The following is a 16,135-nucleotide window of genomic DNA, read 5'->3' as shown; positions in this document are numbered from 1 at the left end:
TCTATTTCCCTCTTTTATAATACCTTCTCTCTTTCATTCACAAACTAACTTGATTGTTAGAGGGTCCACGTATGACCGGAAATACCACCGGTCCTTGGACTTAGTTTGTAGGGAATCCTTTCCAAAGACTCTCGGTGTGATCATTCGAACTTAGCATGAGCCCCAGCCATTGAACTGCTCGGATCAACATAAGTCTAGATTTTGACATCAACAAGTTACATATTAATAAGGAAGTTGGGTAGAATAAAACAATACTTTTTTTTCATAGTAATTGGGTAACTATATCATTGGCTTTTGAAAGTTGCTACACCAAATAAAAGGTTAATAGACTAAAGGTTGAAATTTGCAACAATAAATCACAAGTAAAATGGTCTACTGACTTCCAATTGTAATAAGAAGTAATGAAATAGTAATATCTTGAAATTTGAGGGGTGAGGGACATTCCCCAACATTTGAAGAGAGAGAAAATTTGAGGGCTACCTTCAAATTAGTTGGTGTTTGAGGGATTTACTAGAGCACTTATTTCATACTTGAACCTCAAATTTTCTTATTGGAGGAATCTAGCTACTAGAGATTTGTGGCAAAAATCCATGTTTGATTTATGGCAAAAGTTCTCACTCCTAAAACACAATTCTCACCCTGAATCTAATTCGTTGTGTCATTTTTAGGTAACATCCTGCTATGAGTACAGATTTAGAATCTATAAACGCGTGTACAAATGACTTTGGGGGTGTTTCGGATTCCACAAAGATGATTTATTTTAAATATTTTGGTTAGTATTCCTTAAAAAAAATTAGCTCAATATTAAAAAATTAGTGTGCCTAGATTAGAAGAACCTAGAAACGAGAACTCTAAGGACACTGAGATTGAACCAAGGAGAAGCAAGAGAGCTCGAATCGCTAAGGACTTTGGTCCTGACTTTGCATTCTCTTTAGAAGAGGACCCCACTACTGTTAATGAGGCCTTGACTTCCCCAGACGCTGATTTTTGGCAAGAAGCCATAAATGATGAAATGGACTCGTTGGAGTCCAATAGAACTTGGGAATTAGTAGACATTCCACAGGGCTGCAAAGCAATAGGCTGCAAATGGGTGCTTAAAAAGAAATTGAAACCAGATGGCTCTATGGATAAATATAAAGCTAGACTCGTAGCTAAGGGATATAGGCAAATGGAGAACATAGATTTTTTCGATACCTACTCTCCTGTGACAAGGATTACTTCTATCCGAGTCTTGATTGCCATAGCTGCTGTTCATAACTTAGTTGTACATCAAATGGACGTTAAAACTGCTTTTTTAAATGGAGACTTAGAAGAAGAGATTTATATGGATCAACCCGAGGGTTTTGTTGTCCATGGTCAAGAACACAAGGTGTGTAGACTAGTTAAATCTCTTTAAGGCCTTAAACAAGCTCTAAAGCAGTGGCATGAAAAATTTGACAATCTAGTTGTTTCAAATGGTTTCAAAGTCAATGAGAGTGATAAATGCATATATTACAAGTCTGATAATCATACATGCACCATTATCTGTCTATATGTGGATGACCTTCTGATATTTGGCTCTAGCTTATCTGTCGTGAATGAAACCAAATTATTGCTTAGCCAAAATGTTGACATGAAGGATTTGGGTGAGGCTAGTGTAATCCTTGGAGTTAAAGTTACTAAATTTGCAAATGAAATTTCTCTTGATCAGTCACATTATATTGAAAAGATCTTGAAGAAATACAATTACTTTGACTGTAAACCTGCTTGCACTCCTTTTGATCCTAGTATTAAATTGTTTAAGAACACTGGAGATAGTGTTAGACAATCTGAGTATGCTAGCATTATTGGTAGTCTTCGTTATGCTTGTGATTGTACGAGACCAGATATTGCTTATGCAGTGGGGGTATTATGCAGGTTTACTAGCAGGCCAGGAATGGAGCATTGGTTTGCTATTGAGAGGCTCATGCGGTACCTAAAAAGAACCATGAACCTTGGATTACACTATCAGAAGTTTCCCGTTGTTCTAGAGGGATACAGTGATGCCGATTGGAACACCCTTTCGGATGACTCCAAAGCAACTAGTGGGTATGTGTTCAACATAGCAGGAGGTGCAGTCTCTTGGAAGTCCAAGAAACAAACAATTTTGGCACAATCCACTATGGAGTCTGAGATGATAGCACTGGCTGTGGCTAGTGAGGAGGCAGCTTGGTTAAGAAACCTCATGTCAGAGATTCCCTTATGGGAAAAATCGATACTGACCATACTAATCCATTGCGATAGTACCGCGGCTATTGCAAAAGTTCAGAACCGTTTTTTCAACGGTAAGAAACGACAAATACGTCGTAAACATAGCACAGTTAGAAATTTTCTTTCTAATGGAGTTGTTAGAGTGGATTATGTACGGTCAGTAGAGAACCTGGCTGATCCTTTGACGAAAGGATTAGCTCGAGAGAAGGTGTGGAACACCTCGAAAGGGATGGGGCTAAAGCCCATTGAGAAATGAGTCATTTGTGATGGATACCTAACCTATAGACTGGAGATCCCAAGAAATAGGTTCAAAGGGGAAAACGAGTCACATGGTGATATGGTAAGAATCATGCTGTAAGGAGTTACACTCCAAGTCCATCCCTAAGAAGCATGACATCTTGTAGCGAAAGAGGTTGTGTTATTTTAACACTTAATGAGTTCTATATCTCTATGTGGAGTGGAGTACCTAGACTACAGGAGTATTCTCGATAGACTCACCTATATGAATGTTGAAGTGTGGCCGCTTCTCGGGAGAATTTGGGCAAATTCTCTAGGTCATTCATGAAACTGGGATATAAGCACATGGCCGTAAAGTGCTAGCTTTAAACATTTCAAATTAGTAGAGTTGTGTGTGTGGTGCTCTCAGACTTAGAGTTCAAGATCACAAGTCACTCTAGTTACTATCTGAAGCACTATCACTATGTAGGGGTTCAAGTTGAAAGACACCTTTACTTATGCACAGTTTTATACCTTTGCTCGAATATTTTGTTTTAAAAAATACAAGTGGGGGATTGTTGGAACTTTGGTATGTATTTGTAAAACACATTGTGCATGTTTTCTCTAGTCCCACATTGCTAAATCACAAAACTTCTATCCACTTTAAATGACTTTGCACACAAATGAGTTTGTGAATAAAAACCCAAGGAGAGGTCTCGCGCGCTTAGGAAAATGGGCGGCAATTTGAAAAACTCATTCGGAAACTAGTTAACCGGGTGCGCGTCACGAGTTATTCACGCAGGGGGGGGGGTGCAAACCAGGATTTGAGCCTCGCGCACGTACTAGTAAAGCCCACGTTTTTGCAAAAATTCTGAAACACGTTTTTGGTTACAGAATATTTTCAGTCAATCAAAATCCTTTTGATTAACGGATTGATTGAATAAAAACGTATGATAAATCAAAGGAATTTGATTTGAGCAGATTAAGGAACCGTGTGCTAAATTAACGCAATTCGTTTTTTGATTTGATTCCAAAAATCAAGCCCTGCCCTCACCTATAAATACAGCACTTCGGAATTGGTTTGAGATATAGAAAAAAAACGACTCTCTCTTCCTCCCCTAAAATGTTTTCTGAGTTCGAGCTTTAGGTAGAATTGTGTTTTGTTTCGGTTTTTGTTCCGTGCAGAGAAAGCCGAGCAGAGGTGCTGAATTCTGGGCTGTTTTATCCTGGAGACGGCGGGGCATTGACGAACTGCTTGCATAAACTGGGCAGAGCCGCGAAACGTCTTAAAGAAAGCGACCTAGTCCGCGACTCAACCCAGCCGTCGTTCTTCATTTTGGTATTCTATTTTTTCAGTAGCAGATTCTGAGGTAATACGTTCTTGTTTTTCGAGCAGTCATTACAACATACAATCACACCCAAAATCATACACCCAAATACACACCCTCTTACAAAACACAAGGGTCCCACACACACTATGTATATAGTGTGGGTAGTGTGTGTGGAACCCTTGTGTTTTGTGAAAATGTGTGTATTTGGGTGTGTGATTTTGAGTGTGGTTGTAAACACTGTATTACTCACTCCTGCTAGTACTACACACCTTTTTTTTTTTGCCCCTCTCCAAACTGACTGGACCGGATAGTTCAACTCGTGTGTCCGTCTTTTCTGAGCTCATCTCATTGATCGGAATCCATTGCGTTTTTTACTTTGCTGAGAATATAAGTCACCCCCAAACACGTTCATTCAATATCAATCGATTATTATCCAACATACATAAATAAATAAAGTTTCAAAAACCGAATCAAAACACATTTTTCGCTATGTATGTATGCTAAAAAATATAGCAAAAAACATAAGTTCAACACGATTTTTTTGCACTACAAATTTTCTCAATAAAGTCTACAAAATGAACACGTTGAAATGTGTCCCGAAAAGAATCACCAACGGGTCGGGCTCCCTGGTCCAGTCCCCATCTCCTTGTTTTTTTTCGTCAGTCGTGCTGGTTGCTACGCGCCGAGGAGTAGGTTTCTCCAAGCTGCCTAGAGGTGTCAAATGTGCCGTGCCCATTTAATTTCGTGCTAACCGTGCTTCGTGCCGTGCTGTGCCAGCCCGTTTACTTTATTTACTTAAATCATGTTGTGTCGTGCCGTGCCGTTTGTCAATCGTGCCGTGCCGTGCCGGCCCGTTTACTTAAATCGTGTCATGTTGTGCCGTGCCATTTGCCAATCGTGTCGTGCCGTGCCGGCCCGTTTCTGAAATCGTGTTGTGTCGTGCTGGTCCATTTTCTTAAATCATGTCGTGTCGTGCCGTTTTCAATCGTGCTGGTCCGTTTTCTTAAATCGTGTCGTGTCGTGCCAGCCCGTGTTCTTAAATCATGTCGTGCCGTGGCGTTTTCAATCGTGTCAAGATGTGCCGGCCATTTACTTAATCGTGTCAGATCGAATCGGGCCGGGCCGTGCCGTTTTAAGTCGTGTCGTTTTAGTCTGCCCTAACATGTGTGGGTTGACTTAAGACATAACTAATCTTGCATCAGACATGTAACCATTGTATGCATTTGATTTTTTGACATATTGGAAACTCAGCGACATTGGGCAACGATAGAGAGATCCTTGCATTCACTGCATCCTCATAAAAAACAAGGGATGAGTGTGTGTGTTTGAGAGAGAGAGAGAGAGAGAGAGAGAGAGCGAAGTTGCTATTCAGCTTCGATTGCCCCTTCTTTTTCCTTTTTTTTTTGAATGTCCCCTCTTTTTCCTCGCTTTTCCAGCTTCCTACTTAATAAATCTTAGACTACTTTTTGGTTAGTATACAAGCGAGTTGGGTAAATGGCTCAATCAATCTGCAGTTGCGCTTTCAATTCTTATTGTCACACATTTGAATAGTTTGAGGTATTTTCTTAAAAAAGCTTTTACCGTTTTACGCTCCTACTAGTGCACGAGAATTATGTTAGGCAAAAGGTGTACACTCGGCCTCAGAATATCATAATCACTCTGTAACTTGCAAAAGAGAAAAAGGAGAAGACAATTCACAATGAAAGGAGAAAAATTACAATGGACTCTGCATTTTCATATACCATGGCACGCCAAAAAAATTTAACAATTAAAAAAATAACATATTATAACCCCTAATTAAAAAAAAATTATTGGTCTTAATGAAGTAAAATTTAACAATTAAAAAAATAACATATTACAAATAGTCCTATTGTCCTAGTCCAGGCTATCCAGTTAACCCTTATTTATATGTTTTTTTCTTTTATTTCTACTATGTATTTTTTTTCTTTTTTGTTTGACACTTTTTTTTTATTTCTTGTTAGATTTGGGGTAAATAATATATGACTTTTGCACATTTTCTTTCATATTAAATTACTCTTGCACCATAAATATTTTGATAAGTTTTTTTAATTTTACTTGTTATCTTGTATTGTAATGTTAAATTTGCAAACCAAAGTTCCAAAGCCTATTTAATTTTACTAACAAAAACAAAACAAATATTTTTACCGAATAAAATTTGATAGTTTTTTAAAAGTGAAAAAATAATTTTTTAAAAACATGATTATTTAATAAATTTTTTTTTAAAAAAATTAAATATCTTAGTTGTTTACCTTTAAAAAAAGGAAAACAAATATTTTTTACAGAATAGAAATTGTTTAATTTGTTTAAAATTTAAAAAAAAAAGCCATTTGGCTTATTTAATTTTTTTTTCCCGTGCCACGTGTCGTGTCCTTTCGTGCTCATGTCGTGTCGGGTCGTACCCGTGCCTTGCTAGAACCGTGCCGTGTCGTGCCGTTCCTGTCCACTTTTCGTGCCCATGCCCATGTCGTTCCCGTCTACAACCGTATCGTGTCAGGCCAACTTTCGTGTCGTGCCCGTGCTGTGCCGCCCACTCCCGTGCCCATGCCGTGCTCCGGGCCCACTACAATCGTGTTGTTTCGTGCCGTGCCGTGCCAGGTCAATACCGTGCCCGTGACGTGCCTTGCTACCCCGTGCTCTTGTCATGCCGTGCCGGCATGGCCCATTTGACACCTCTAAAGCGGGCCCCACCTAACCCCACTTGGCTGAAACCCCCAGCCCCACACGCACAAGTCAACAGTCAAACTCCCACCCTCAAAATCCTCCCCTTTCTGTTCTCGTTTCTATCATACTGTACTAATCTTTTCTCACCCTTCTATTTCTCCTCTTTCTTCATCACTCTCTCAATTCAGCTCGTAATTCTTCTACCATTACTGATGATGAATAATCTTCGATACGAGCAATCGGTAAACGACGACGACGTATTCGACCGACTACCCGACTCCCTGATCCACGTCATCTTCAACCGAATCTCCGACGTCAAAACCCTAATCCGCTGCCGATCCGTCTCCAGGCGTTTCAGCTCCCTCGTCCCCCAAGCCGACACCCTCCTCCTCAGGGTCGACCGGGTCGTCTCCGCCACCGACCCCGTCGACGCCGATTCACCCCTCCTCACCTTCCTCAGATCCTTCTTCAAGCCAATTCTCGATCTGGTCTCCCCGAAACCCCTCCACGACCCGGCTCGCTCGCAGAGGTCCCCGGCCCAGATCCTCCGCGGGTTCGACAGGATCCGAGAGCTCTACCTGGAGCTTCCCTCCGGGGATCTGAGGCTGGAGAAGGGGGCGGTGATCAGGTGGAGGGCGGAATTCGGTAGGACGCTGAGGAGCTGCGTGATCCTAGGGTTTCGCACGGGTGCCGTTGGAGGAGGGGATTTGGTGGGGGGAGGGTTGAAGATGAGGGTGGTTTGGACGATAACGGCGTTGATCGCGGCGTCGGCGAGGCACTATTACATGGTGAGGGAGGTGGTGAGGGAGCACGAGGGAGTGGAGAGGGTGGTGGTGGGGGACAGGGAGGAGGAAGGGACGGTGGTGATGGAGAGAGACGGGGTGAGGGAGTGCAGAGAAAGTTGGGAAGAGGAGGAAGAGGACCAGGATGAGGCACGTGCCTCACCGTCAAACAGGAGGGGGGTGTGGTGGGGGAGGAGTAATAGGACCAAGGTGCCGGCTGTGAGGATGAGGATGAGGCACGTCCCGAGGCTGGAGCTCTCGGGTGGGGTTCGGATGGACGGGGCAACACTGGTGGTGGTGAAGCCGATAAATGGTGGTGGTGGGGCGGAGACGGAGGCGGAGGAGGAGGAGGAGATTAGCGGGACAGCCGGTATGGCATTTGGAGGGGGGGTGTATGGGGAGGCGGTGGAGAAGCTGCTAAAGAGCCGGAGTTACATACTGGAAATGAACTCATTCTAGTCAATCTGCCAACTGACCCTAGGGTTGTGGCGCAGTTGCTCCTAAGACGAGCCTCAAAGGGTTGGTTGGAAGATACCAGGACTTTGGCCTGAGTTCGAATCTTGGCGACTGTGTTCCTGTAGACAGGAACCGGTGTCTTGGCATTGGGCTACGTAACGCAGCAAAAAAATCCAAGGGCAAGGGGATGACCTAGGGATTAAACTCTGGGTCACCCCCTATGGTTTAATTCCCATCTGCCAGCTGACCTCGGTGCGTTTAAATGTGTATATCCTATGTTTTACTGCTGCTTGGGGTCATCATTTTGTAATGCTGTTCATTTTTTGTAACCAATTTCAGAAAACATAGTAGTACAAGATTGTATCTCATGTAGTTATGTAAATATGACGTTTTTGATTTGTGAGTGATTTTCGTTGTGCATTTTAGCTTGGTCAGTTATGAGCCTTACGAATTACACTAGACGGACGGAATTTTCCCTAACCATTAATATAGGGGAGTAGAATGTATTTGTTCGAATTATGGGCCAAACGGATGGGGAGAATTTGGACACCGGTTCCGAGTTAAACTATAGGGTACTCCGGTTAGTATTTGATTCTTGCTTTTTTGGAGAAAATAGTAAGAGAATTAAACCCAAGCTGATGAATTAGTCGATCAAACGGTTGATTACATGGTAGTTGAGCTTTGAGCTTCCTATGAAGAAGCAGCATATCAGTCTAGAATTTAGTAAAGGTTTTAGCAGATTAACAGTAAGCTCATAGTTCCTTTTGGCACCAACAGGGTAAATGGGATAATTAGTACTCAATTTTGTTCTATTTTTCTATGATGAAGTGACCATAAATTCAAACAAAGAGGCTCTTTTCGAGAATCAATTTGTGACCATCAAGCCACAATGAGACAACTTTATTGCTTTGTTAAGTCCACCCAACACCATGAATCCACTATGTCCTACCTCTCTTAAAGAAGATTAAGTTTAGAGTGATTTTCGCTTGGCAATTTTTGTCCAATTTGGACACTTTCGGCCCTCGATTGTTGGGCCTGTGAATTGTCTCTGCTGTCCAGAATTGTAATTTGGCTCTTACCCACGTGGCGCGAAGAGGCGCCTCACTCACACGTGCATCATCTCCTCTCCACCACGCATAACACATTCATCCTCTCTCTACTGAACTGTCTCAAAACACACTCATTCTCTCGCGAAGAGGCGCCTCACTCACACGTACATCATCTCCTCCCCACCACGCATAACACATCCATCCTCTCTCTACTGAACTGTCTCAAAACACACCCATTCTCTCTCTCTCTCTCTCTCTCTCTCTCTCTCTCTCTCTCTCTCCATTGCCTATCCACGGCCAAACGCCCCTGCTGCTCGTCACCGTCCTATCCGCTCGTCGTTACTTCGAGGCCCAGTGTTTCGATTTCCAAACGGGATCAAAGGACCGGCTTCTGGAACCATTCCTAGGTCTAGCCGATTCGACATCGACGCTCTATCTAGACCTCTCCTTCGACCGCCTACTCGAGTCTAGGCCTTGTGATTCGGACCAGAACGATATGGTCGAGCGAGTGATGAAGATGGGATCTGTGCTCCTCGAAGCCCATAAGAGATCTGCCATAAAGCGTGCCACAATGCACAACGCCGTTGTTTGGGCCCTGCCTCCTGATCTCACTACCAACATTCGTGTGGATTGATTTATTTTTTTTGGGGTAAGTGGATTTTTTTTTTTTTTTGTAATTGAAAAGTTTTGTGTGTTGCATGTGGGGTTTTGACTTGATTCAAATTAGGGAAATTTAAAAAAAAAAGAACATCTCTGTGTTGTAATGGGATCAGACTTCTCTGCATTTTGGGTGCTTTGGATTTTGTGCCCTGAACATGCATGTCTCTCTTATCCCTAATTATTGAACTATTTCTCATTCGTTGATTTTAGGGTTTGGGTTTCGGTTATTTGTTCGGTTGGAGTGCACAAAACTCTTTGATGGTTTACCTGGAATACTGGATATGGAGTCTACTATTGTGATCAAGGTTTGATCCTCCACAGCTCTAATTTATTCTGTTTCTTTTTGTTATGATTCGTAGCATCGATTTTTAGTTTCCCATGTATTTTTTGTATGTGATTTATCGTGCATGTGTGATTTTGTTTCTATATATCTGATTTGCATGTCTTTGTTAGTGCTAATTTCTTTGGGTTGCATGTATATATCTGTTATTTCCGTTTGGAATTTGTCTTTGAATAAACTTTGTATTTTTTCTGGTTGTTTTCCGGAGTTCTTTGCAGAGGGTGCAATGCATAAATTCTCAGCTGGCTCAATGATAGAGTTTACATGGGCTATCTTCAATTTTTCACAATCCCATTGATTTGTATTTTGTGCCTTACTGATAGCTGACTGCACACCTCTATTTTGATTAAGGTAGGAGGAACTACAGACAATCTTGAATAAAGTTGTGCAAAGTTTGCTACTTGAGACTTACCTGTCAGATTGATAGTTGCTTAGAAGGCTGGTATGATATTTCAATTGGATTAAAATAGCTGTGTTTTGCCATTTTATAAACGAGTTTTTGTTAATCTCTTCTTGTCTATTAATTGCAGCCTTGTGTTAGCTAGAATGAAGGAGTATCGTTCAATGTTCAGTGTTCCATGGAAATATCAGAGTAAGTTCGTAAATTCATTTTCTGATTCACAGAGTACATTATGACATATCCGAAGTGTTTTCTATGAAACACTTCGGGCAGTTTTTTTTTTTTTTTTTGAAAAGCGCTCTTCTCAGTGTTGGAGAAGATGCAAGGGGAGGTGAGAAGTGGTGATGGTGAGGAGAATATTCTTGTGTTGGTTAGATTGAAGCCTTTAAGTGAGGAGGAGGTTGCTAAGAATGAGGTTGTGGATTGGGAATGCATCAATGAGAATACCATTTTGTTTCGAAACAGCCTGCAAGAGGGGTCCATGTTTCGGACTGCTTTTATATTTGGTAAGAAAATTTCCTAAATTTCTTCCAATTTGCTCCGGTTCACATGTTTATTTGCATTTTAAATGTGAGATGAACTGGTGATGAAATGATCTAGGTTATAGATCTAGAGCACATCGAACTAGGTATTGAGAGCAATCACGATAGGCTTTTTTGAACATTGGATGATTTGGATCATGTCCATGTAAAGGATTTGGATTTCACTGCAAAAATAATAGTATTGTTTTCACATGCTCTGTGCAATTTGTTGGTTCACTTCAATCACCTATATTCCTTTGTCAGGACACTAACGCCAAATGTTTCAAAACTCTACTCATGATTAAGCATTCATGAACTACAATGCACCCAAGTTTTCAAATAGACTGAAGGATAAAAATGAATAAGGGTAATCTGTTATGGCTCGATCAGAGGTTCTTAATTCACCAACAATTAGTAGAAAGAAGGCCCTTCGGGCAGTTTTTGATGATAAAAAAAGTGTTGTAGAAGTAGATGTTTCATAAGTGCACAGAACATGCAAGAACGGGGATATGTCGTAATGTTTCATAGCCCGATGATTGATTTGAAATTAACTTTTCCATTACAGGTTACGAGCTTTAGTCCAACCTTATCTTGCTTTCAGTCCTGGCCTTGTGAGAGATACCTCGGCATATCATGGCTGCGCTGAACTTTTTCAGGTTAGTTTCCCAATTTTCTCCTTGTTTTGTTGGGTATTTGATTATGAGCTGGCTGGTTCGGTACGAAACCTATTTCCAAGACCAAGATTAGCTGTTAGAGCATACCATCTTGATGTGTTGGACAACATAAGTAGTTTGTGGTCCAACCCTGCTTTAGGACTGCTTAGGGTCCAAATCAAGATAAATATTGATTTCTTTTAATTTGATTGCGCTTTCTGTGACCTTGTAGTTCTTTTTAACTGGTTGACATTCAAGTCTTTCTAGTTAATATGATGTGGAAAGTGTGTCTGCACCGGTTCATACAAACGATCTTTAGTTAATGGTCAATTCTCCATCCTTTCGTCTTTAGTTAATGAATGGAACGGAATGATCACGTTAAACTTTTTTTCCCCTGGAAATGTTTTAGAAACCTTGTGAGTGTGACTGATCTAGTGAACCATGTTTCTCCTTTTGTTTTTTTTCAGCTGTGATGCAGATGGAGGGGTTTGAATACTTGAAGGAAAGTTGTTCCTCTGTCTTGACTAAACTCCTGCAGTACATTGCTAGGATCAGCAAGCACTCCGCAATTAGTAGCAGCCACTTCAATAAGGCTTTCCTAGATGGTCGTGACCTCAACAGTAGACATGTGAAGCATCTACAGTGAAATTTTTCTTTGTACCTGGTAGGTTGTTTTTCACATCAAAAATAAATGATTAAAACTGAGCAAAAGCCTTAATTCAAATAGAATAGTGGTTTAAGTCCAGGTATCGTACCACGGAGATCAAGAGGCTAAGTTGTTGTATTTCTAAAATTAATTCCTAATTCAATTCAAGAAAGAGTGATTGGATTTTGATTAACTAAAGTTATCTAAGTAATTAAAAGCAAGAGAGATGTTGAATTCAAATATGGAAAAAGGTCTTAGGGTTTCGAATCCACCCTAACTTCGTAACCAAACTATTATGTTAATTTAAGAAACCAACTACCAAAACGACATTGATTCACTAAACGCTACAAGCCCTAGTGATATCGCCAAGAAAATTGCATGTGATTGAAAACCGGACATAATTTATCTTTGGTTGGCACGAATCGTCTTCGATTTTATAACTAATTAATCTAGGCACGATTCGTCTTTCCTCGGCACAGATTATTCTAATTCTCAATTTCATGCACGAAGAATATCGGTGTATAACTATGTATTTGCAATCACAGAAAACAAATACATAATACTAGGTTGGAAGAATAACAGTGAATCATAAAAACAAGTCTCAATGTTATACAACCATTGTTTCGGCAATCGAAATCCATAATTAACATAAAAACATAGTTACTTGGTTAAGGTTTCATCACACCCTAAGAGAGATGATTAGTTGCTCATGGAGAGAAGAGAATCAGAAGACATTGGGTAACTCTCCATCTCGTCGAAAGCTTGCTCTCATCTACGTTGAATTATTTTCCACGGCCAAAGCTGCTGCTTTCTTTTTCGTCCGTCAGAAGCCAGAAGTTCGTAGGTTTTCTCTTGCTTATATAGGAATTGAATTGATTAATCACACAAAGACCCCTTGGACTTTTCTGCAATGATAAAATCATCCAACTCTGAAGTTTTCCGCACTTTTGTCCCCAAACTTCTTTTAACTTCTGTTTTTACTCAATATCTCGGACAACAGGCTCGCGCAACCTATAAACATAGAAAAGACAAAAATAATATATATTAACAAAAATAAACAACTAATAAATGTAGATTGGAGAGCCAAAATATGTATATTTTGGCACTTATCACACCCCCCAACTTACACTTTGATAGTCCCAAGCAAAGGAAACAATAAGATAAATTCTAACTATGCCACTTTCGTAGGACTCACGATTGCATTTAGCCCATGCAACAAGCCTTTTAAACCCCTAGGCGATCCCTAGAGGACGAGTGGAGTCTCGTGAGGGTTTACAGCAATGAACTCCCACAAACACTGTGAATCTTTTTCACATGAGACCCAAAAATCTGTAAACAACTCATCGATATCTCAAGCCAAGGAAATGAAACCATCGCAGAAACATACCAGGCAAGAGTAGTTCTAGAGGCTATCAAATCATAAAAATAAGCCATGGCACCTACACTTAACATGTCTGAATAAGGGCCTCGGTCGCAAGGTGAGTAACAACTAAAAATTCTCTCCGGACCGAGTCTCAACTTCAAATCTCACCATGTCATGCACTCAACAAATGAATTCACTCGAAACAAGGTACATTTTATGTACTCTCAACATGTGCGGGTGGACGTTATGTAACATGAAAACAAAGTACTCTGCAACCAAAGACACGAAAGAATGCTCTATAAACTGGACAAATGATCTCATGAACGAAATGCAAGCATCGGAAACTCTCTTTCCATCAATCCACATTCCATTGCCCGTAGGATCAAATAGGACTTTCAATTCTGGTTGTAGCTTTAGGTAAGAGAAAATGTATTAAGGTTAGGGTAAAATATTCAAGTGTTTGAGAATAGGCTCACAACAACTCATATAGGCCAAGTTTTTTTACAAAATGCCATATTCTCATTTTTTTTTCTTTTTCAATTTCGCCGCATCTCTCTTTCCTATCCTTTAACATCCTCTTAAAATAATATCAATTACACATTCTTCAATAAGCTTGGTGTCCTCTTTTTCCAATACAATTATTATTTTTTTTTGAAAGGACTACCATAAACAAAGCTCTATGACCAACTCCGCTTACCCCATCTTTTGTTAATAGTTCACCTCCACATAATTAATTAAGCCTTCTCAAGACACATTATATATGGTGGAGTTTAACAAGAAAAAGATATCATGCGAGAGGCTTAAATGGGTTCACAAATGATAAATGAAAGAAAGAAACGAACCGGCCCAAAGTGTCAAAGATGGCCTAGATCCTCTCCTAGGGGCAACACAACCATGCAAATTTTCGAACCCAAGAGAATAGTCAATGCAATTAATATGTTCCCAATACTTGACAACAAAGATAATGAGATCAACTACGAATCTACTTTTTTGTGACAAATTAGAGTTTATGTGACACCAACTCCAAGAAAAGGTAAGGCTCTAAAATCACATGGGTATAAGTCTCCACTAAACAAACCTTTAAGAACAGTCAGTATGCAGCTCACAAAGCGACCAGAGCCCTTATAAACGTGAAGTGCAAAATTGCTAAGAATAAGTGCCATGACAAATTTCTCGTGATAAGCTAGCAAAAAGAACTACAATGCCATAGAGATATCCAAGCAATGATCATCATATCTCAGCTCAATCAACCAAGAACTAATCTCAATAAGTTTCAATTCTCATGCAAAAATAATCCAACTATTTTTCGAAAAGTTTCAATTTTTTTTTAAAACTATGAAGCAATGTGATCCCTCCCCCCAATTTACACCATTCAATGTCCGCATTGAAACCATGAACATGAAAAGATAGGACAAATAGCAAAAGAAAGGAAAGATATCACCTCGAACAGGAGGAACTAAGCAAGGTACAATATAACGAGAGGGAGACCCCCCAACGTGAACGGACGAACCTGCAAAATGTTAGCCTCCACAACAACAAAATATAAAAAAGAAAAGCAAACAAAAAAAAATAATTTGAAAACAAGAAAAACAGCAAAAACATAAGAAGGAATCAATCCCTAGAACAAAGAAAAGCTTATACAAAACTTGGGTTTCCTCCCAAGAAGAGCTAAGTTTACTGTCTTCAGCCAGACGTCGCAAAAGTTCAAAAGTCTAAATATCTAGGGTCGAACAAATCAATAGACTCAACCATCTCCCCATCCGAAATACCATCCACATACGGCTTCAAACGTTGGCCGTTAACTTTAAAAACTTTACCATTACGTGGGTTCCGCACCTCTACTGCACTATGGGGAAAAACTTGTACAACAATGAAGGGACCATCCCATCTAGACCGAAGCTTACCGGGAAAGAGACGCAACTTAGAATTGAAGAGCCACACCTTTTGGTTAGGCTCAAAGGACTTACGATTAATATGCTTATCATGGAAAGCTTTTGTCCTAGCCTTGTAAATCTTAGAACTCTCATAGGCATCATTGCGAATCTCATCTAACTCATTAAGTTGGAGTTTTCGAGTAGAACCAGCTGCATCCATATCAAAGTTCAATCTCTTTATGGCCCAAAACGCGCGATGTTCCAACTCAACCGGTAAGTGGCACGCCTTACCAAAAACCATCCGATAAGGAGACATGCCAATGGGAGTCTTGTAGGCTATTCGATAGGCCCACAATGCTTCATCTAGACGGAGAGACCAATCCTTACGGTCGGGTCTCACCGTTTTTTCAAGAATACTCTTAACCTCCCTATTGGACACTTCGACTTGACCACTTGTTTGAGGATGATAAGGAGTGGTTACCTTATGAGTGATCGAGTATTTCCGCACCAAAGCCGCGAAGTGTCGATTGATAAAATGGGTACCCTCATCACTTATGATTGCCCGTGGAAAGCCAAATCGACTAAAGATATTACTTTGTAAGAACTCGACCACCACCTTGTGGTCATTAGTCCTAGTAGCTACCGCTTCCACCCACTTTGAGACATAATCCACCGCCACAAGAATATATTCAAAACCAAATGAGGATGGAAAAGGACCCATAAAGTCAATACCCCACACATCAAAGATTTCCACAATAAGAATAGAGGTAAGTGGCATCATGTCTTGACGCGACATGTTCCCGGTTTGCTGACACCTCAAGCAATTTCGACAGAACTCATGTGCATCTTTAAATAGAGTTGGCCAATAAAAGCCACTCTGTAAGACCTTAGCGGCAGTCCGCTTTCCACTAAAGTGACCGCCACACTCGAGAG

General features: G+C 40.6%; 1 protein-coding gene and 2 long non-coding RNA genes across 3 annotated transcripts; all 3 read left to right on the top strand.

The window, feature by feature from the left end:
• The first annotated feature begins 6,594 nt into the window (after positions 1 to 6,594).
• LOC131329189 (F-box protein AUF2-like) lies at positions 6,595 to 8,094 on the top strand. The gene has a single exon (XM_058362266.1). It carries the CDS (start codon positions 6,671 to 6,673, stop codon positions 7,697 to 7,699), a length of 1,029 nt encoding a protein of 342 aa, XP_058218249.1. The 5' UTR covers positions 6,595 to 6,670; the 3' UTR covers positions 7,700 to 8,094.
• Positions 8,095 to 8,954: 860 nt separating this feature from the next.
• Positions 8,955 to 10,341, top strand: LOC131329188 (uncharacterized). The gene is made up of 4 exons (XR_009200673.1): positions 8,955 to 9,394; positions 9,616 to 9,710; positions 10,097 to 10,187; positions 10,276 to 10,341. It is a non-coding gene; the product is annotated as an uncharacterized LOC131329188 (long non-coding RNA).
• An 856-nt stretch (positions 10,342 to 11,197) lies between these two features.
• Positions 11,198 to 12,064, top strand: LOC131329187 (uncharacterized). Its single transcript, XR_009200672.1, has 2 exons — positions 11,198 to 11,322; positions 11,787 to 12,064. It is a non-coding gene; the product is annotated as an uncharacterized LOC131329187 (long non-coding RNA).
• The last annotated feature ends 4,071 nt before the right edge of the window (positions 12,065 to 16,135 follow it).

Source organism: Rhododendron vialii, chromosome 6a, assembly GCF_030253575.1.
Source record: "Rhododendron vialii isolate Sample 1 chromosome 6a, ASM3025357v1".
NCBI classification, from domain to species: domain Eukaryota; kingdom Viridiplantae; phylum Streptophyta; class Magnoliopsida; order Ericales; family Ericaceae; genus Rhododendron; species Rhododendron vialii.
The sequence above is the reverse complement of the archived record's forward strand: the minus strand, read 5'-3'. Positions and strand labels throughout refer to the sequence as shown.

What these genes read in the sequence shown, in the direction of transcription:
- LOC131329189 (XM_058362266.1), top strand. Translation starts at nt 6,671, where the DNA reads ATGATGAATAATCTTCGATACGAGCAATCGGTAAACGACGACGACGTA.